Here is a 22,051-nt window from a genome sequence, read left to right on the forward strand (position 1 = left end):
TTAGGACGCCGGCAAAGGAGATCCTAGACCACGGAAGAGTTGCTGGCCAGTTTCTCATCGCCAAATGACCTCCACCGAAGTTCCAGTGCTCGCCACTAAGTTCCTCACCACTCGTGCTCGCTATTGAAGTTCTAGTGCCCGCCACTAAGTTCCTCGCCCACTGAAATTCCCTCGCCACCGAAGTTCCAGTTCCTCGCCAGTGCTAGGCCACGAAAGCTCCCTCACCCACAGAGACAACACTAAGCAGTTCACACAGTGAGCGATGGTGCATGGTACGCAACGACTTACAGCAATGTCCCTTGGCAAGCACCTCTCCACCAAGCAACCAGGCCAACATCTCTGCCAAACTCTGCTCTAAGTCACAACCAGTGAAGACAAAATTACCACCGAGAAGCACACGACTTGAACCCCCACACTCAACTCCGCCATGAGCAACGCGTTTGTACAGAATGACTATGAATCAAATAGTTTAATTGAAGACAAATGAATTGATGAACAGTGCACCTCGGTCTCATGTCAACCAGGAGTCTCGAAGAATTGAAAGCGATAGCTAAACTGCTCTGGTTTGTCTCAAACTTGCTATTTTATTTACTAATGCATTTGATTTCTAGAGGATTTTCCCGTAAAGCTCCTTAAGGTTCTAGGAGAAATGTAGTGGTTGTACTCCCCGACCCCGAGAATATAATTCGTTGGGAATCACCTGTGTGGCATGAATCACCGACTACGAAGCCCCTCTCAAGCATCGCTCGCCGTCTTAATTTGTTGTCATCAAAACAGATTGCTCAATATTGCAGGCATCATGTGTCCTCATAGTTGTCAAAGCATGGTTGCCAACGGGCATTGCGCTCATGTGTCACCAGCCTTCACCACACTCAAGTGAGATGGCCCATGTTTGCAAATCTTAAACTTGTGATTTGAATTATTTAATCTAACCTCTTTGGTCTTTATTTTGGTACAAGGTGAGCTCTAGCTCTCACCACAGAGTACGATCGCATTTTATCTCCCACACAACGAAGCAGTTGAACTCAACTTTAACACCAACATGGTCGAGGCATCATCTCGCTACATCTCCCACCAGAGTTACGCAATCGAGCAACTCTCCCTCAACACTACACTCACCAAGGCTACACAGTCAAGGAACCCTCCGATTATGCCACTCGCCAGGGGTACGCGGTGGAGCAACTTTCCCGCTACACTCCTATCGCCAGAGTTAGGCGGTCAAGACATCCTCCAGCTACACCCATCGCCAAACTTACGTGATCGAGGCATCCTCCCGCTACAATAGCTGCCAGCAGGTTACCTTCTTGAACGAGCTTCTAAGCTCTACAACCACCTCATGCGAGTGTCCTTCGGGAACAAGTCGACGAGCTCAACAACCACCTAAGATGGATTAGGGGGTCAACGAGCTCCCTAACTACTTAAGTGCGGGTTACTACCAACAAACACCATGAATCAAAATGAGAACACCAACAACAATTTACACCAAGGAAGTAAAAAATCCACTACTACCAACAAAAGTAAAAACGATCACAAAAATACACACAAAAAAATATGAAAATATGCACTCTTTGCTGATAATAAACAATCTCTCACGGCAAACATCTACACAAATAAACAAACTCAAAATCGAGGTTCACGCTCACACTTAATGCAGTTGAGTACATCTCTCGCCAAAACAAAGCTACACGCTCACACCTAATATGGTCGAGTACATCTCCAGCCAAAGTAGAGCTTCACACTTACACCTAATGTGGTTGAGTATATCTCTCGTCAAAGTAGAGGTACATGCTCACATCTAATGCAATTGAGTACATCTCCCGCCAAAGTAGAGCTCTATGCTCACATCTAATGGGGTTGAGTACACCGTTTTCCTATCTCTCCAAGTTGAGCTCTTCACCGCTTAGCATAAAACAAACAAAAAGCTAGGGATCGAACTGGAAACCAAGGATCAGTTTTCAAAATTTATTCTGCAGATTATTGACCTGTAGATTCTCAAGGCCTTCTTGTCCAGTAAATCACCCTTAAAAATCACATGCATCTGTAGGGGTCAAATCAGCAGCCTATAATTTAGCCCCAAGATAAGACTGAAAACCAAGCTAAGAGATGAAACTAAGAAGAGATATGACAAGTTGACTCAGACTCCTAAGAGGAAAGACACATAAACTCCTAAAAGAAAAGACACACTGACTCCTAAAAGAAAAGACACACTGACTCCTAAAAGGAAAAAAGATTCACAAGGTAAGTTGGACCTCTATATATATGAGGAGATCCCACACAAAATGGACTGACACAAAAGATCTCTCTACAAAAGCTCCTTATGTACAACATTCACTACATATAGCGACTCTAAAGGATCTCCACTAAATTCGTCTATTGTATTAAGCGATAAGTGAGCAATGAGATATTGTAAAATTACCAATCATAGTAGATTTCACCCTTAAATAATCCATGGAAGTAGACATTATGTCGAACTATGTAAATCTCTGTGTCTCTATTTATTTAGTTTTATTCGCTTATTTATTATTTATCATATGGATGAATACGAAGAGCACTGTATCAAAACCCAAATCATCATCGTGAGTTAGGGATGATTATTTCCTCTTTTCCGATCTGTTGTGAAAGTTAAGGCATTAACAAATAATGAACTGTTTAGTAAAAAAATTGAGACTAAGGACAAGGTTGGGTTATCCCTGAACCTCATTCGTTTCTGAATATCTAATCTATTTTATTTCTCCTTTGATAACCTTATTATGGCACAATGTTTCTTTAAAAAAAAAAAATTATAGCATAAGAAAATGAGAAATGATATTTTCAATCATGAAATACACAAGTGTCTCGCAATCCTTTTGAAAAAGAGTGAGTAAATACATTACTCACATGAAAAAAATATTAAGTTTTTAATAGAAGACTCCACTATTTTTTAAAAATATTGTATAGCGCTTATACACTCCATGACTGTATCTAGCATTAATTGAAAAAGATATCTAGGATATTTTCCCACTAATTCGATTGGGGCAGAGTTTTGAATACCGTACCGATCAAGGCACTGGAACGAAATATTTTGATACCGGTACTGTTTCGTGTATCATTTCGGGATAATCGATTTATAAATAAATTATATATATAAATTATATTCCAAAATAATAGTCTATATGAATAAGTTATATATAAATACATATATATAAATTATAAATAGCCTAGTCTTAATTGAGAGTCAAAAAATGAGCTTGTAGTTTGAAAAAATAGAAAATAAAATAAATAAAATAAAGGCCAAAATATTGGTCGGTACGGGCTGAAATACAGGCAAGTACAGGTTAAAATATCGGCCGGTATTTGAACCGGTATGAAATATATGTAATGCCTTTACTGAATCAATAGTCGGTACGATATATACCGGCATATCGGTACGATATTTAAAACAATGGATTGGGGTACACCGGCTCTTTCGTTGTCCAAGTCAACCATTAAGCTTTGTTTTCATTCTCTTCATAATTCATGTTCATGCTAATTAATATATTTTACAATCGAAAATAATTCACACAGAATTTTCTTTACATTATATATAATTATAGTTTTAATAATAAGTGTTTTTATAAAATAAATTCTAAAATTAATATTATTTTATATAAATATCTTTATTTTAAAACATAATTATATTAAGAAATTATGCGTGTATTTTTATTCTTTTAGAATTCTAAATGAATGCCAATTATAGAGATTTTTTTTTTTTTTTTTTTGTATAAAATATGTATATTTGATGAATTATAGAAGAGTGATACGATGTTATTTTTTATTTTTGTATAGTTGTAAATTTTTGTTTTTTGAAAGGATATAGTTGTAATTAATGATGAGCCCGGCAGCCATTATAGACCGCTGTCCCACGTTACCCCGCGTGCGGTCATGACACGCCATCACCTTCCAACAGCGGAGCCTTCTGCCTTCAGACTTCCCTTCTATATCTCTCTATCTTCAGTCTTTCCTTGTATCTGCGAGATTAGTTTGCGTACCTAAAAGGCGCACGTTAGCGATGGACGTCATGTCCCATTCTTCGGCCTTCCTTTTGCCCACAATCCCGCCCGACCACCGCCCCGCTCTAACGTACGCGCTTGTCGTGCTTAACCAACGCATCCCGAAATTTACTCCCTTGCTCTGGGAGCACGGTACATTTCTTGCACTCTCTTCCCGCTCTGTTTCTTGTCTGCATTCATAGGGTTTTAATCGGTGATTTCTGGCTCTCTGAGAAATAATACGGTGCGTGCATGCGCTTGTGTAGAGCAGCACAACTCTGTCTCTGTGCTGATGGAGGCGCGAACCGCTTGTACGATGAAATGCCTCTGCTCTTTCCTCGCGAGGACGCCATCCATGTTCGAAACAGGTTTGAAATTCTTTTGTAGCTGTGCTTGTTTTGCTGTTTTTTTTTTTAATTTGAATTTTTCTTTTTTATGTTTATTGTCTCTTTGTATTCGTACTCGATGCAGAAATCTTTTTTCAGTTAAAGTGGTTGTACTTTAAGTTTTGATTTTTGACGAGATCGGTTTGTGCATGCGCGGGGACTTAATTTTCAGTATGGAAAAGAAAATTTGTTGGCCTTTTAACTTATAAAAAAAAAGCTTTTTGGCCTTTTAAGCTTTAGGAATAGTTCCGGTTGGTGTCGGTACATGGTAAGTTTATAGATTTGAAGTTTTTTTTTTTTTTTTTTTTTTTTTTTTGGGGGGGGGGGGGGGGTAAACAATTGAACAATTGATTAAACTGTGCGAAAGAAGACCTTATATGGATTCAGAGAGGCATGAGGAACCGCTGTCAATTTGAAGTCTTTCATAGTAGTCTAATGCTTGGTTTGTTTTCACATTTTCGCATATGAGATGCAAAGTTAAAAATTGAATAAAATATTGTTAGAATATAGTTTTTTAATATTATTTTTATTTTGAAATTTGAAAAAGTTGAATTGTTTATTTTATTTTGAGTGAGAATTTGAGAAAGTTGTAATGATTAGATGAGATGAATTGAGAAGTTTTGAGAAAACAAACGAGGCCACTAGTAGTTTGAAGCCTGCGTTCAGTCAATAACGGATACATGCTATTGCCACTATCAAGAAATAGCTGAGCTTTAACACGTTTTGTGGTTTCCATTTCTTTATCGTTAGTGTATCATTTTGCCAATCATTTGGAACATGGTGGTGAACTGCTAGGATAGTTTCTTACTTTAGTTTATGTTAGCTACAACAATTTAGGGCTCATTGTTTGGCTGCCTGCTTTTGGATCATGGCATCATGAAGCTTCCCGTTAGTTCACTAAAAAGAAAATTGAGCATCCTGTTATACCAACTGAAATGGATGCATATAAGCTTGAATTGTTCTTAGATCTGGCATTAACTGCTTCAGCATTTATGTTTCATACTTCCATCATTCACGCCTTTCTGTCTCTTGGGATGACAGGCTGTTTCTGCTGTTCCCTGATGCTCTTTTAAATGAGACAGTAAAAAAAAATTCTATGCACACTTTCTTTTTAACCCAAAATCTCTCCCTCCATGCCATTCTTTTGGAGGAAGTCTCATTTGACCTAGAGTTCATTGGCAGTATTTGTGCTACTTTGGCTTTTAACCGTATCAATTCTGCTCCTCTAGATGCAAACCTGCCAAGTCCCTCTGTGTGCATCTGAAGCCACCATGTTAGACTGCACAAGCTAGAGCTTGAGTGGTTGTCGAGTTGGTGTATTGTCTTGTTTTGAAAGCTGTTTAGATGCTGGATTTTGGTTTAGTTCATTACAGCGTGGTTTCTAAAATTATGCTGGTGTGTTAAATAACACTTCTGATATTTGCGCAGGTACAAGCCGGATGTTATCAAAGGTGACATGGATTCAATTCGAACAGAAGTACTGGACTTTTATGCAAACCTGGTAACTAGGTTTATTTTCTCTGGAAAACCCTTCAACTATCCTGTTGTGGAGTCGACTCTAGAACTTGTGACCTGGCTTTACAAGGATGATTTTATACCTGGAGCTAGCACCTAAAGACCATTATATATGCATCCAAGTTTACAAGTTTCATATATTTTATGTTATTATGGTGGTGTTGGTGTTTGGTTTTAACATTTTCAGTGCTCCAGAACGATTCTCAGTAAGTCTATATTTGTTTACTGAATTCAGGGAACCGAGACATTGGATGAATCTCAGGACCAGGACACAACAGATCTACACAAGTGTGTAGCATATTTGCGTGATTTCACACCAGACATTGATAAGTCAAATGTAAGTCAAGTATGGTCATCATAGAAGCTCTTTATGTGAAACTGCCAGTGTTAGCTTGAGTCTGTCTGGTTCTGTATTCCAAATTGTGATTATACAATTCTATTTGCATCTGTTCTTGCACCTCCTGATTAGATACGGGTTGTTTTTTCTTTTTTAGTGTGCCAGACGCTCTGTGATTCTGCTGAATTAGTCACCAGCATGCATGTTCAGTTTGGCATTGTTATTAATTTTTGTTCTTGATTTAATGCCAGTTATGCATTCTTGTCGCCGGAGCACTTGGTGGGCGGTTTGACCACGAGATTGGAAACATCAACGTTCTTTGCCGCTTTTCAAGCATGCGAATAATTCTTTTATCTGATGATTGTCTCATTCACCTTCTTCCAAAAACTCATCATCATGAGATCCATATCCAGTCCTCTGTTGAGGGTCCGCATTGTGGACTCATTCCTATTGGTATGCCATCTGGAAGCACTACAACCACTGGACTCCAGTGGGATCTAAGTAAGTATACCACAATCCCACACTTGCCATCTGAGTTCTAGCTTTCATTTACCAAGCTTTAATGGGAAGAAATTGGCTTTGATGGTCGGATCACCAATCAGTGCCCTTCAAATCTTGCATAAAGATATGACCAAATTGGTGGCAACGGCTAATTTATTAGGCACTGAGTAATGGTGCTGGTTCTCCAATGAGTGAGGCAAGTCCTCTAGTGGTTGACCCCTCCATCCATTATTCATCCAAATGCGGATAGTTGGTGGGAAACCCATTAAATATTCACATATTGGGGTTAGGCAATAGTGCTATAGGCGTGTTGTCATGGAGCTGATGGTCTTAGTGGTCTTTTACGTTTTGTTCTTTTTATATTTCCTCTTTCACTACCTGATTTGATAGCATGTCTGATATACTTTGATTTTTGTGTTCTTTCTATTCCAGTTGACAAGGAGATGAAGTTTGGTGGTTTAGTAAGCACATCAAATATTGTAAAAGAAGAAAAAATAACAGTGCGATCCGATTCGGATCTTCTTTGGACGATCTCTATTAAGAAGTCATAATCGATATTGCTTTTGAGAGTGGCGCACACGCACTAGTTTTCACAATTTCTTATAACTTGAAAATTGTCAGGATCACCTTTAAATTATTGAAGTTAAGGTGAATGTCTGCAGGTAGTATCCTGAACTCTTGTTGGATTTTGGTATTTATAAGTAATTTGGGGATTTTAGTATATCATCTCTTCTTTTTCTTCAAGCATTTCATTTTATGATGCTCCTTTTTAAATTTTGGGGATGATTTATTGGGCATTCTGCATATTTTCAAGAAGAATAAAATGTTCTTGAGAATTCTAAACAAACGTGAAGAAGTTGTGAGTTTGGCTTCCATTCAGTGAAAAAGTTATTGGATATGTCCTGTTAATTGAATGAACAAATGAGATTGATTGTGATTAGGGAAAAAAATGATCTCGCTTGTTAACTGGACACATCTAATGATTTTTTTGCACCAGATGTAGACTCAAGAAGTTATAACTTGAAAATTATTGGTCGACTCCGCAAATCAAGATTGGAAACATTTGAACATCTTTTCCTCTTGACAATCACTTTTATTAGGGTTCTCGATCCCTTAAAATCCTATAACCATAGGTGAGCTTTGGATCAGTGTGGGATTGTCGTTATGTGTATGCCTTCTAATCATATATGATGACTTCTATATATATAAAGAGATTATATAAAATAAATTTATAAATTGATATAATTTTATGGGATTCGTTAGACTTACTTTATAATAAAAATAATTTTATAATCTAATGTATCACATTATGCTACATTTATTTGTGAATTTATTTTTATATAATTTTTTTATGTCTAAAGTATTTTTCATAATTAGATGTAACCCATTTACCAACACTTTTATGAATCTTCGGCCTTCCCATTTTGAGGCATCTTTGAATAGGGAGGTGAGCCGTCAATTTTTTTTTTTTTTTTTTTTTTGACAAGTAGACTGTACACTCTGAGTCAATTTCCCTCTCAAAATTAGTATTGTTGACTCGGGTTCTGGCCTGGGACCCGGGTTTCAAAAACAGGTTGGAACGAAACTGGTTTCTAAAAACTTAAAACCCGGATTTCGGGTTGCATCTTTTTTTTTTTCTTTAAATCAAAACTTATATGTTATGAATATTATGCAGCATTCAAATTTTATTTATTTAATTTTTTAAATTAAAGCTTATATGTTCCTTGACCATCAATAAAAAGCTATGTGGAGAAGAGAGAAAAAAAAAATCATAAAATAGATGATTCATTAAACATAATGTCTAATATGTATTTTCCTTTTGAGTTGTTAAATTTATCTATTTGAAGTTGGACAAATCATTTCTAAAAATAAAAAAGACAAGGATAATGATGGCCTCGTAGCAATCATCGTATAAATATTCTCACCAGAATCTCGCGGCCGTTTGTATACTTGAAATATGTATATTTATAAATATTAATAAAAAAGTTTAAATTTAAATGTTTTATTAAATTTTAGGAGAAGAGAAAAAAAGTTAAATAAAATATTATAAAGTTAAAAAATTGGTTGAATATAATTTTTATTTTAAAATTTGAAAAAGTTATATTATATTTTATATTTTGTTTGAAAATTTGGAAAAATTATAATTATTAAATAAATTATTATATGAAAAAGTTGAAAACTTAGAAATTGAAAAGTAGTTGCGTCTTAGTGATATTTAGAAATAAAATATATAAAAATACTTGATAACAATTGGGTTGCTAAATGGACCTTAAAAGTACCTTTGGTTTGGCAAATGAGATAGACATTCTAAAAAAATTTTACATTTTTTCACAATTTTTTTCCAAACGTCACACAAATATTAAAATATTTTTTATTTTTTATTTTTAATATTTTTAATATAATTATTATCTAATCATTATAATTTTTACAAACTTTAAAATAAAATGCAAGAAATCAATACGATTCAAACTTCATAACAAAAATGCATTTAAATTGTTTATCTCATTTCCTAAAAATAGAATTAAACTATTTGTCTCTATTTCTTAAAACTTAATAAAATATCTTAATTCAAATTATTTTATTATTATTCATAAAATTATAAAATATTTAAAGTATCGAGCCTAAAAACTCATCTAACTATTTTAAGTTCCTCCCGTTCTGAGCAATCAAATCCAATGCAAATGGTCACTCCCTAACTGGTTGATTGGGTCTTTTATTATCATCATTATCATTATCATTATCATTATCATTATCATTATAAAAATTCAATACTTTCTTTCCACCATCCACAAAATAGAAAGTTCAAAAATTCTGTGATCTATCCATATTGTATAGAGTCGGGCTACTCTGGACGGTAGAATAGTCCACTCAAATTGATCATTTTTTTTAAAGTGATTGCGCGATACTTACACACACAACTATCATTTATTTTATAAATAAGTAAAATCTAATAGTTAAAATAATGATTAATAGCTTTTTTTTTTTTCATGTACCCTTTGGCATTTAATGCTTTCGGAAATTGAACTTTTTCTTTCTATTTGCACCCATAGCATTGAACATCATTTACATAAATTACTTTATTTTCTATAGTATATTATGAAAGATGATGTCATTTATGAGTTACTTGCACATCTAAAACGAAAGTAACTTTGTGACGAAGATAACTTATTTTAATCAATAGTTGTGACTTATCAATCTATATTTTAAGTCATTTGTTTTTTTAAATATCAAGACTAAATAATTATTAAGTGAAACGAAGATAAGACATTCTTATTTTATTAAATTTATATCCATAAAGACTGATTATATCAATAATTATAATGATATAAATTGGTTGACTCCAAATTCAACTGGTGTGATTTCACTCTACACACTACACATTATATTTATTTTTATTTTTTATTATTTTATTCTTCTTAAATCAATTAAATTTTTCTGCTCATCATTCAATACACCACATATTTGGTAAGAAAAAAAATAAAAAAATAAAAAATTACGTGTAATATATAATGTGAGGATAATAAGTATAATTTTTCAAATGGAAGACTAAAGTCTAGTTTGGGTACTAAAAATAGATACTCTCATAATACTTCACTATTATTTATTATTTTATTATTACTTTTTACTTATTTTTTTATTAATATTTACTATTTAATATTATATAATTACTTTTTTATTATTATTCATAAAATTGGAATAACTGACTTTCCAAACGCAACCTAAGATCAAAGGCTCTAATTCCGACGTAAGAGTCATCTTTTTGTTTGTATTATTATTTCATTCGAATTATTTAATAATTAATACCAATAAAACTAAGAAAAAAACTACTTGCACCCGATGTTGGGGAACCCGGCGTACACGGCCATCCATGTGTACAAAATAAAACGGGACGTTTCGTTCAAATTTGGTACCTCTCATCTTCTTCTTCTTCACATCTTCTCCTTTGTCTTCGTCTTCTTCTTCGTGAAAACGACTGAAGCTTGTTGTGAAACAAACAAAACATTTCATCTGTGGTCGTCGTCGTGGGTAGAGCTTGTTGTGGTCGTCGTCGTCTAGCAACGTCTTCGTCTGATCCCAACATTCCGTCTGGTCTCCGTCGTGGGATTCCTGAGCACGCCTATCCCGCTCTCCTTGTCGAAACCCAGATTTCCAAAATTGGACTGCCTCGGGCTCACACTGCTCGCGTTCTTACCGTTCACCATGGAGTACAAAATCAGTGTGGTTGAAACTGGAATCTCTAGGGGTTGGATTTCTTAATGATTGGCTTGAGTAAATCTTGGGTGAGAGAAGAAGAGAGTAAGTCGAGAGAGGGAGTACTCACCGTAAGGGGTTGCGATGGGCTGGGCTGGCTTGGGTCTGTCTGGCGGCCCTTTTCATGCAGGTGGCGACATCTTGGAGCGGCTGGCGAGGTGCGGTGGTTCGGTGGGTAAAAATCTCTATTTTGAGTGAGAAAAACAGACGTGTTGGTGCTGCCGACGCTTTGGCTGGGCAGTGGCTTTCGGTGGTCGTCTGAGGGAGGAGCAGCAACGGTGGCTGGCTTGGCTTCGGGGTGGCGAGGTAGTGGCTCACGTGGAGGGAGTGGTGCTCTGTTTTCGGGAGCCAAAGTAGAGGAATAATGGTAGGGCAATGTGATGGGGCTTCTCTACGGTGGTTCTCAGTTTGGTGGCAGCGACTGTTCTCGGGGCTTCTCTACGATAGATGCTAGGGTGGTAGCGGCTGTTGGTGCATGCATGCAAGAGTGGCGCCGTGGATCGGTTGGGGTCGATGGCGGATTTGCCGTGATCGCTACTGCGTAAAGCTTGTTGTGCATGCATGCGGACGTGGGTTGTGAGGAAGAATTCGAATGAGGGAGAAAGAGTGGGACGTGGGTTGGTGCTTATCGGTGAGGTCTGTGCAGCATTTGGGCTGTTGACATTTGGTGTGCATGTGCAGGTACTTTTGTCGGCATAGTTAGTGGGGGAGTGGGCAGTAAAACAGAGCATATCCACGCCATCACTCACTTGATGCCCGTTGCTCAGATGGCCAAGGAAGACAGCACGAAGACGATGAAGACAAGGCGAGACGATGAAAACGTCCTCACTTTTCTTTCTAAGAGTGCAAAAATTGATTTTTGAAATTGAGTTTGGTGTCTAGGTAAGGTTTCTGAAATCAATCTTCCGCCTTTTGTTTTTTTTTAATATAAAATTGACATGACATGGCCATGTCAAACGATTCTGCAACGGGTACCCAAAGACGGGTACCTGTAGCAGAATTGATAAAGAATTGATAAAACTAACTAAATTTATTGGGAATATGTTTGTCAAAACTCAGAGCGGTAAAGAAAAAGAAACCTAAGGTTCCCAAACAGTGGCTTATACGTACTGCGAACACGACTCGGCCAAAAAATAAAACCTTAAAAACCCGCTCGATCCGTCGGTAAATTTGTGTTTCGCCTTCCGGCTGCAATCGGAGCATCCTACTTTAGGGTTTCAAAGCAAATACGTAGCCAAAGAGAAAAAGTTTCTCATTGTCAAAGCAATTCATCTTCTGTGTACCCGCAATCTCTCTCTGCCTGTAAGAGCGTAATCAGTTTAACTTTTTTTTTTCTTCTTCTTCTTCTTCTTCCATTTTTTTTTTTTTTTTTTTTTGCTTTTTTTTGTTTTGGTTAGGATTTTGAACTCTATTTTTTCATATATTGCTTGATCTAGCAAAAAGCTTAGTTCTGTATTTTCAAAAGCATTAGATTTTGACGACGACTTTTTGTTGCAGGTTTTGTTGGGCCTGCTTTCTGTGCCCTAGAAATATGGTATGTTACTCTCCGAACAAAATTTTTACTTTCTGTTGTTTGCTGAGGAAATGAAGGGAAAAAACGCGAAACCTAAATTTTGGTTCCGAGAACGTTCTCTCCCACCGTTTTGGTTTTTATTTTGAACAGACGAACACAAAAATGAAGCTGAACTGAAACGAGCCGATTGCTTGTACTGATTTCAATTAAGATACCTTTTTTTGCCCTCGAAACTCATGAATAATGTGAAATGTTTCTAGTTTATCAGTTCAGTTTATTCTCTTTTCTATGACTTTCCCACGACCAAACCGAGAATTCGGGTTGATATTGATTTTAATTTAATCTTGAAACGAACCTTTTCTACTCACTTTTTTTTTAATTATTTGCAGCTTCCACTTTCTCTACTTAAGAGTGCCCAAGGGCATCCGATGGTGAGAGTTTCATCTCCTTGATGAAGTTATTATACGTTTTTAATAAACATCAGTCTGTAAAGCTTCTTAGGCATTGTGTTCTGTTTAGGGATTCATAATGTGAAGTTATCATGCGTTGTAACAGCTGGTGGAACTAAAAAATGGGGAAACCTACAACGGGCATCTGGTCAACTGTGATACTTGGATGAACATTCATCTCCGTGAAGTCATCTGTACCTCTAAAGTAATTATATTGCCTTCGGCTGTTCCCTATGGTGTTTTGTAAAAAAATTTCTTTTGTTCTCCGAAGAGTTTGTTCTTGATAATGAGAATATTGCATTCTGGTTAAGATTATGACCACATGCTATTGGAATCATAATGTAGGATGGAGATAGGTTTTGGCGTATGCCTGAATGCTACATCCGGGGGAATACAATCAAATACCTTCGAGTTCCTGATGAGGTACATTAGAATTTTTTTTAATTTTCTGCAGATAATAGAGAAGTGATATGGCCGTCTTTTGTTCTTTTAGTGTCACTCTTTTCATAGGTTAATGCATCTCCTATGCATAATGAGATTCTTAATTTGATCTATCACTCATTCTATTCTTATTGTTAGTTATTAGTTTCTTCCAGCAGCATTAAGTGAGGGGTGACTAGAGTTTGTGTTATACTTTGTGGGTGGCAGTATCGTTAATTTTTATTGAAAAGAGATTTATTTTCTTTGAAGCTAATTGCGTTTGATTAATTCTTCTCTATTTAATCAATGGTAAAGATGCTTGGCTTTTTATTTGGATTATAGTCAGCTTCACTTTTTGCATTGGGTTCCACCTACTTGGTCCCCCCACCTTTATTTCAAATACATGGCGGATACTTTTTTCAATTTTTTTTCCTGATTGGATCAAGATGAGCATAATACACAATTGTTTTTGCTGCATGACTCTGGGATCCAATATTGTTGTGAATGAATTGATGTCGACTGTTAGCTTACACATTTTGAAATTTGGATGCCATGATTCTATTATCATTTGCTTTGATTAGTTTTTTCTTATTTCTTTTGGTTGTTTTAGCCGTATATTTCACTGATCTGATGCTTTTTCTGTCGTGTTATTAGGTGATAGATAAGGTTCAAGAAGAAACCAAGAGCCGCTCAGGTATAAACTTTGTCATCAGAGACGCCTAGGTTATTTGTTCTGGTACTCACTTCTGCAATGAGGGGATAGTTTGAATAGATATGCATTCAGATAGGTGCATCTTGCATTCTTGAATCTTGTGAAATCAGGTTGTAACCTGCTGCTGGATGCATCACTCACTTTACATAAATTTAGGGTTGTAAGGATTCATTCTTTTCAGGATTGGCAAAATTTACTGTAAATGCCATATTTTGACAAATATGATTTTGTTTAACCCAATTATGATCCTGCTTTGAGTTCCCTTTAAGGCTTTCCCCTGCAATGGGGTAATATAAAGCCTTGTATATCAGAAAAGTGGAAATTACTTTAAATTTAGGTTCTTATTTTATCAATTGTGTTTTACAGATAGGAGACCACCTGGTGTTGGGCGTGGAAGAGGAAGGGGTAGAGAGGATGTTCCTGGTGGACGCCAACCAAAAGGAATCGGGCGTGGTTTGGATGATGGAGGTGCTAAGGGTTCAGGTGGAGGCCGAGGCAGGGGTGGATCTGGTGGAAAAGCAGGTGGAAACAGAGGTGAACTTATCTAAACCCATATATATTGCTTAGTGATTTCCATTCTTGTTCATTTGAATGCAAGTGTGCTTACGATTAATTCCATCTTACAAGTATGCGCAGTGGTAGTTATATGCTTTTGTAGTCACATCGTACAAGGGGCTGACAGACATTTAATCTATGTTTATGTCAAAAGTAAAAGTGGCTTATTTATTGACTATTCTTGCCCTCTCTGTGGTGTCACATCTGGTTATAACTATCAGCACAATGGGCAAAATCTATGCACTGATGTAAACAGAGCATTGCATGACATTATATCTTTTCATGCTATTTTCTGCTTAATGCTGGTGACCAATGAGCTCCAACTCAAAAGGGATTTCCTTCCCCATAAGTTGTGGGTACAATACCCACTAGTGCAGTGCGACTTACCATTCAATACACACACACACACTCACAGAGATTATTAGAGATTAATGTGAATCCATAATAAGCCATAATGTTCATTCTTTTCTTGACAGGTGCAGGGCGTGGCCGTGGTTGATTCATGTTATGGCGAACCAACTTCAGTGGGTGGGTTGAAGGTGCATTGGGTCCTACTTTATATGTGCTGTCTGGGTGGTTAGGTTTTTTTGGAAACGTCCAGGTGTTCAGTTTCTCCAGTGCTTCCCTCTTAGGATTAATCCAGTTGGAATTTGATTAATTTTGAGTAGTTAATGTAGGTGTGTAGTATCTCAGAACTAAGTGACAAGCTTGTACCGTTGTTTTTCTTTTTATTGAGAAGTCCTATTACTGAATCCTACAGGTTACAACCCCCCCCCCCCCCCCCCCCCCCCCCCCCCCCCCCCCCCCCCCCGGGGTGGAAAACAAAGCAAAAGAAGGGGAAAAAAAAAAAAAACTCAACAGCTGGATGGTTTTAATTATTCGTGTCTTTTCCTTCTAATTATATAAATGAGAGCGTACTAATATACTATTATGTATTTCTTTTTCCAACTCCTTTTCTGTATGCTGATATATTATGTGATTGGTTTGCACGTTCAGGATCTTTGCTACTTGTCTCAACTACACGGTTTTTGTCTTGGAAAATTATTTACACAACATTCTACACAACAATTTATACAATTATGTTTCAAACGAGAAGTATTTTTATAAAACATTTTTATTTTACAAAAACATTTCTAATTTATAATATTGTTGTGAAATGTGTTGTGTATATCATTCTTTGCAAGTCTTAGGCTTTGTTTGGATCTTCAATTACTTTCAACTCATCGTTACAATTTTTTCAAATTTTAATATAAAATATAATAAATAATTCAACTTTTTTAAATCTTAAAATAATAATAATATTAAAAAATAATATTTCAACAATATTTTATCATCTCAACTCAATTTAATTCACTTCAACATTTAAACACACTCTTAATTGAAAATCTGAAAAGATGTGATAGGTTTGCATATCTGTCATGTACCCTCTTATTTCCCTGGAATTCGGGTTTTACCGATTATAATATGCTTCCCTCTTCTATTTTTTTTTCTTTTTTTTTTTGTCGGATAAAACTTTTTGATTTTACAGTTTGAAAAATGCTACTTCGTCTATTCAACTTGTCTTCTCATTTAGATATTTTATGTATTTTTTTTAATTTTTTTTACTTAATAGTTAAAGAAGTGATTATTAGTTATTGATATTTTTTTTATATTTTTTAAAAATGTTTTGATAAATCATATGTAATCCTCGTAAGGTAGCAAGAGCCTCAACGTCATCCACTGCGAAAATCCCCTCTTCCTTCATAGACGTAATGATTTCCCCTCTTTCATTTCGCAAAATATGGTTCCCTCTTTTTTTTTAGTTGTTGGATAAAATTATTAGATTTTGCAGTTGGGGAAGTGAGTAGGTGCACTTCACCCCGTGTATTTCAACTCACATCTTTCTTTGGTCTCGTAATTTTTATGGGTTTCAACGTATATTCTCTTGCGTAATTTTTCAGTTCATAAATATGTATATATATTGCTAATTTTGAAATAGTATATCACTACAAGGTTAATAAAATATTCTGTTTCAGCACTTAACGTAATCATTGGAATGGAAATTGAAACTTACACTCTTTATCAAACATACGTGCAAAACACCATTTTTCTTTACATAAGCAAGATAATTGAGAGCTATATAAGGGGGTGAGGATACCTGACAAACGATTCAACGCAGTAGACACAGCTTAAGAAATTAATTACATAGTTGGCAACAGATATGAAGAACCACTTTCGACACAAAAATTGACAGCAAAACTCATGAAACGAGAAAGGAAAGTCTAAAAGAGAGAAGTGGATCTGATCAGGCTGGGCTGCAGGGAGCTCCTCCCTCCACCGAGGAGCTGAGGGGAGGAAGAATGTAGTCTCGTAAGTGTTACATTCTTGTCCTGGTCTCTCCTCATACTGTGCACAAAATTTGCAAAAAGAAAAAATCGTCTGAATTGTCAAACGCGAATAAAAAAAAAAAAAAAAGTGTCGATCAATAGGTTTTACTTTCTTCATAAACGCATCTTGTTTCCCTATGCTCTGTATTCTGATTGGATAATGACTATACTAATGGTACATAAGTCGACACGGTACTGAATATAACATGGTTCTATTGACCACACAAGAAAAAGGAAAAGAACTAAAACAAAATGGATAGAATCTGTCTTAAAAAAACCGAAAGAAAGATACAGGACGATACAAACTTACAAAGTCCACTAAATAATGGCATTGGTTAGTAGGGATGGTGCCTGCTTTTCTTGCGAGTCCTTGGGGACCTCATTATCAGTGCGCTTGAAATCCATGATCGGTTTATCTGAGGAGAGTCATCAGACAACCAGCAACATAACCGGCCATCTTCACCACCTGTCCATCCAAAAATGCCTTGGTTTTGGGCTAACCCACCCTGCAAACTTGACATAGGCATCACACTTCGGACAACACCTGTATGCCCACCCCAAGAACTGCTTCCGGGGATCCTATCGCTACCATTCCATTATAATTTACCGGAAAGTAGCCTAAAGTGCCGGCATTATTGCCACCAATCACCCATAACCGTTCAGCTTCTTCTGAGTAGTGACAATCAACAAAATACTCCACCTGCCAAAACAGAAGGGTACTAGGTATGTGGCTCAATGCAGCAAATTCTGGAAGGGAATCAGTATGGGCCATACTAACATTAACACACATGTCAAAAGTTTATTTCTTTGAGCCTACATGGATATCATGTAGATCTCAACTGTTAAAATTGCAACCAATTGTTGCATGGTAGCAACTAAAGAATTTTAACATTTCTTGCCAAATAAGGAAACATGCCTAGAGGTGATTGCCCAACAAAAGTTCCAAGTGAGGTTACTAATTTACTTGAGTAGAACACAAGAACTTCAGTGATCATTTTGTCTAAAAGAGTCCCTTAACTTGACTACAGCAAAAGCATGGTTGATATGCACAAAATAGGTGATTCGGTTGGTAGCTGCAGAATCATGGTTCACATTTAACTGCTTGACTTTGTGATCTTTCTGGTCCTCTTGTAAGTTGTATCTTTATTTACTACAAGTAATCAAACTAACTCATGGACTTGGAAGCTTCCAAGGGTAGGGTTATTGCTACATTTTTTAATAAGTAATGGGAAAGTTTTGCACATGTAAGTAAACATGAATCATGGTACTTCTACGGATTGATTAAAACGAGAAGATTCTATTAACATGAAAGACTTACATGATCTAACGCCCAACTATTGGAGGCTAACAAACGAGCATCTTGAAAGCTTGCTTCATTTTTTGCACTTTTCCAGTCCCAAACACTACAATGAGCAGCAATTCAGTAAGCTATCGGCATTTAACATATATTTGGACAGCCGATCAGAGTAAAAATGAGTTTCAAGCACAAATAATACGAGACGAATTGAAGAGGTGGGCCAAGAAATATGATGCACGGCATAGATTGTAACTTCAGATGGATGTAGCATGTGTATAAAGAACGTCTTTTGTGAGTTTGCACGTGACTGTTTTTGTGTGTATTTGTGTGTGTGTGTGTGTGTGTGTGTGTGTGTGAGAGAGAGAGAGAGAGAGAGAATGTCTTTCGAGTCACCCCATAGGTAAGGTCACAGGGGTACACTTGTCACATTACACCCAACAAAATATGACTCGTGATTCCCACAAGAGAAGAAGATAAAAGGGTAGCATTTTATCTAAAGATTATTCTAATAATGAAGCTGTCTATACCTGTAACGAGAAATGATTAATACCTTAAGGTCTCAATGTGGGTCAAGCACCAGAGCTTTTGCTGCCTCCCTCCAAGAAACCCCACTTTCCCAACTGAAGTTCCCACATTTATTACCTGCATGGTTGTAAAACTTGTCAAAAAAGAACCATGCGTTTGTGTCAGACTCTAGCTGAAGCACTTAACGTGTCACATAATGTGACTACGTACGTCAAATACTAAGTTTTTGATACATGCTCTTTTTTTTTTTTGTCAGTATTTTGGTACAAAATCTTGCAGTTAAAAGAAAAAAAACCCTTTTTCCAAGTAAAAAAAAAATATGCCCTTAAATACTGAAAAGCATTTAATTGACAAAGAACCACAAAAAGAAATGCCTATGAGAAGTAATATGTGAACTAAAACTAAACAAGTTTTGACTAACAAAGCAATTTAATAGTTTAACACCATTGAGATGAATCCTAAATATAATAAAAATAGTTGTTCCCTTTTGTTCTTGATGACAAAAAGTCAAATTGCAAATTAGAATATATATGGGTGAAAAATAGAATATATAAAATATATTACCCAGAAACCCTGTTAACCTAAGGACTTAAAAATAAAAGCTTTCACAAGACTGCCTACATGACACATGATACCATGTAGACCTACAACGCACAAAGTTATATTGATTCTTCCAAGATAGTGTCCCATATTGGAAGGGAATGTACAAGATCTCCATTCAAGTTGTTTATCAAATAAGATGTTAAATCTGTCATATTCTGAAAGCGAGAAATTACTGCTACCAGATTTCCTGATTACCAAAAGCCCACTTGCATTTTTCAGCAATTGTCACTTAAATGACCAATAATTTGCTTAAAATTCCTAATAACTGACCATTGACCCATCAATCCCAATCAACTCAGTTGGACATAAATTTCAACATATTACAGGCTTGCGCTTACTGATTCCAGATGTTCATCATCATTGATATCTCCTTCAGTATCAAATATACATATCAAGCCGTCCACAGAGGCAGAAACAAGCTTGCTCCGATGGTCAGGGACAAAGTGAACCTACCAACAACCACAAATGTATGGAAAAGACGGAATAAACACGTGTTCCAAAAATGAGCTATCTAATCAAGCAATTAGATCCCTTCATCACCCTATCATGACAATAGATCATATAAGCACGCCAGACAATTTTTTTTATTAAACTTTTCAAAGAAGTCAGTGAAAAAACCAGGTTGTGACATTTCTGAGACAAGTATTACAAAATATTTTTTTTTTTTTTACCAAGTACAGGTATCACAAAATAAGTAGAATGCAAGCTTGGCCTACATAACACAGCATTCCATACGGGAATCTAGGTTTCTTAATACATGCTCCATCCTAAAAAAACTAATACGCCTGACTGCAGAAGTTGCATTCTAACACATTTCAAGTACTTGATAAGGGCAAATTAAAAACTAATTTAGATCACTATTTGCCTATGCATAAACAAGTAAATAAGTGAGCATGGCTCAATCTGTTATATGGACACATTTCACAGGCATAAGCATCAGACAAACCTGTGTAACATCATCCACGTGAGAGTCCTCCAAACAAGCAACTTGCTTTTTGTTCCTCCAGTCCCAGAAGAGTATCTTCGTAAAAATGATGCAAGAGAAGATAATCGTAAGAAACTAGTAATTTCTGCACTTCACTAACTTTTTTGTCTAACAAACAAATGAAAAAGAAAAAAAACAAGCATATTATCCTCTGGAAACATCATCTCTAGACATAGCTATCCTATATGTGTGGGAATAATAAATGCATAACATTTCACAAAAACTAGAAATATCTAAATCAGAAAACTGACATTTCATAACAGTCAATATCATTGATCTCCTACTATAGACATCAAACCTGGGATTGACATCCTGCAGCAAGAAGGTTGTCATTTGATCCCCCAAACGAGAAGCTGAAGACCTCTTGCGAATTGCCAGCACTTATACATGAAACCTACAGTATCAAGAATGAAACAAAATAAACAAAAATCAGAATCAGTCGTTCTAAAATGAATTTACTCACAAAACACACAAAAATATTGGAGACCACATAACCACATACATATATACATCTAAATGCAAAGAGAGAGACTAAGTGACTACCTCCTGCAATGACCTCGAATCCCAAGCTCTAATGGTTCCATCAGAAGAGCAAGAGTGCAATACATGTGGGGTTGATGCACCCGAGAATGAGATGTGATTTATAGTCGTAGAGTGACCCCTACACTCTCCGCAGTACTGACCAGTTACTGGTGAGTACAGCTTCACCGCATTTGTAGACAATGACACAGCCATTGCCGTCCAATCCTCCCTTACATCCAAAACCAGACAAAAAAATCACCTCCCAAAATACAACTGAACACAATTCCTAAAATCCCAGACAAGAATTACTCGTTTGTTTCCCGAGAAAGGTTTGGAAAAGCACACAAGCGAAAATGCATAGTGAAGGCCCACTAACCTAATTTAAAGCTTTGACTATGTCAATTAGGGGGTGTTTTATAGGACTCAAATCCAATTTGTCCTCTCTTCCTAAGTTTTCGTCCAAAAAATTAGAAATTCAAAGGAAAATTATGTTAGTAGGGAGGGAAAAAATCGTACTTGGGGACGATTTGGAAAACGTAGTCATCGCCGAAATTGGTCTGAAATGAGTTTTTAAGTCCAAACCGCTTGTAAGAGTTTGGACTGGGATCTGAATGCGGCTGTTCTTCGACATCCATGTCCGCGGTCTCCATCGAAGGCAGAGAATTCGACCCTTTCGGGGGGAGGTGAAAAGAAAGAAAGACCTTGTAACGAGGGTTTTAGGGGTCCGGACTCCGGATCCCCTCAGGTGAAGACCCGCAGAGTGATTTTCTATAACCAATGAATCTTTGCCATCTCATATCTCACTTTTTGCTTCTTTTTTAATTCCTTGTTTATATTCTTTTTTTATAAAATTTACTATTATTATTAATTAATTATTAATTATCAATGTGGTTTAGATTTCACCCATATTGAATTACTGAGTAGCCAAATTGTCGTCCTTATCTTAGGGTTTAATTTCTTCGTTCAAGCTTTGAATTAATACTCAAAAAATAATTTTTATAATTTGAATATGTGTAAATCCTGTATACTTTTTTTTACAAAAAATATCAAATATATTTAAGAAAAACTTGTAAAAAAATTATTTATCCTCGTATTAGTTATTGATAT

At 36.2% G+C, this 22,051-nt stretch overlaps 3 protein-coding genes across 5 annotated transcripts; 2 read left to right on the forward strand and 1 right to left on the reverse strand.

Annotated features, from left to right (window-relative positions):
• Window positions 1-3,956: 3,956 nt before the first annotated feature.
• Window positions 3,957-7,462, forward strand: LOC121259636 (thiamine pyrophosphokinase 1). 2 transcript variants are annotated; one of them, XM_041161278.1, is made up of 6 exons: window positions 3,957-4,160; window positions 4,279-4,375; window positions 5,822-5,894; window positions 6,144-6,245; window positions 6,497-6,746; window positions 7,179-7,462. In XM_041161278.1, exons 1-6 carry the CDS (start codon window positions 4,028-4,030, stop codon window positions 7,295-7,297), a joined length of 774 nt encoding a protein of 257 aa, XP_041017212.1. In that variant the 5' UTR covers window positions 3,957-4,027; the 3' UTR covers window positions 7,298-7,462. The 2 variants fall into 2 exon arrangements, with proteins under 2 accessions (XP_041017212.1, XP_041017213.1); XM_041161279.1 differs by having other exon boundaries at window positions 4,019-4,160; window positions 4,274-4,375.
• Window positions 7,463-12,101: 4,639 nt separating this feature from the next.
• Window positions 12,102-15,422, forward strand: LOC121259637 (probable U6 snRNA-associated Sm-like protein LSm4). 2 transcript variants are annotated; one of them, XM_041161281.1, is made up of 8 exons: window positions 12,102-12,299; window positions 12,495-12,531; window positions 12,900-12,941; window positions 13,066-13,164; window positions 13,305-13,382; window positions 14,034-14,073; window positions 14,458-14,625; window positions 15,123-15,422. In XM_041161281.1, the coding sequence occupies exons 2-8, from the start codon at window positions 12,529-12,531 to the stop codon at window positions 15,143-15,145; spliced, it is 453 nt and encodes a 150-aa protein (XP_041017215.1). In that variant the 5' UTR covers window positions 12,102-12,299; window positions 12,495-12,528; the 3' UTR covers window positions 15,146-15,422. The 2 variants fall into 2 exon arrangements, with proteins under 2 accessions (XP_041017215.1, XP_041017216.1); XM_041161282.1 differs by having other exon boundaries at window positions 12,105-12,299; window positions 15,129-15,422.
• Window positions 15,423-17,208: 1,786 nt separating this feature from the next.
• LOC121259638 (WD repeat-containing protein GTS1) lies at window positions 17,209-21,684 on the reverse strand. The gene is given in 9 exon segments (XM_041161283.1): window positions 17,209-17,571; window positions 17,574-17,712; window positions 18,331-18,415; window positions 18,860-18,951; window positions 19,776-19,886; window positions 20,384-20,458; window positions 20,721-20,816; window positions 20,966-21,173; window positions 21,461-21,684. Coding segments are annotated over 9 exon segments (1,164 nt in total). The 5' UTR covers window positions 21,595-21,684; the 3' UTR covers window positions 17,209-17,347.
• Window positions 21,685-22,051: the final 367 nt, after the last annotated feature.

Source organism: Juglans microcarpa x Juglans regia, chromosome 4D, assembly GCF_004785595.1.
Source record: "Juglans microcarpa x Juglans regia isolate MS1-56 chromosome 4D, Jm3101_v1.0, whole genome shotgun sequence".
NCBI classification, from domain to species: Eukaryota; Viridiplantae; Streptophyta; class Magnoliopsida; order Fagales; family Juglandaceae; genus Juglans; species Juglans microcarpa x Juglans regia.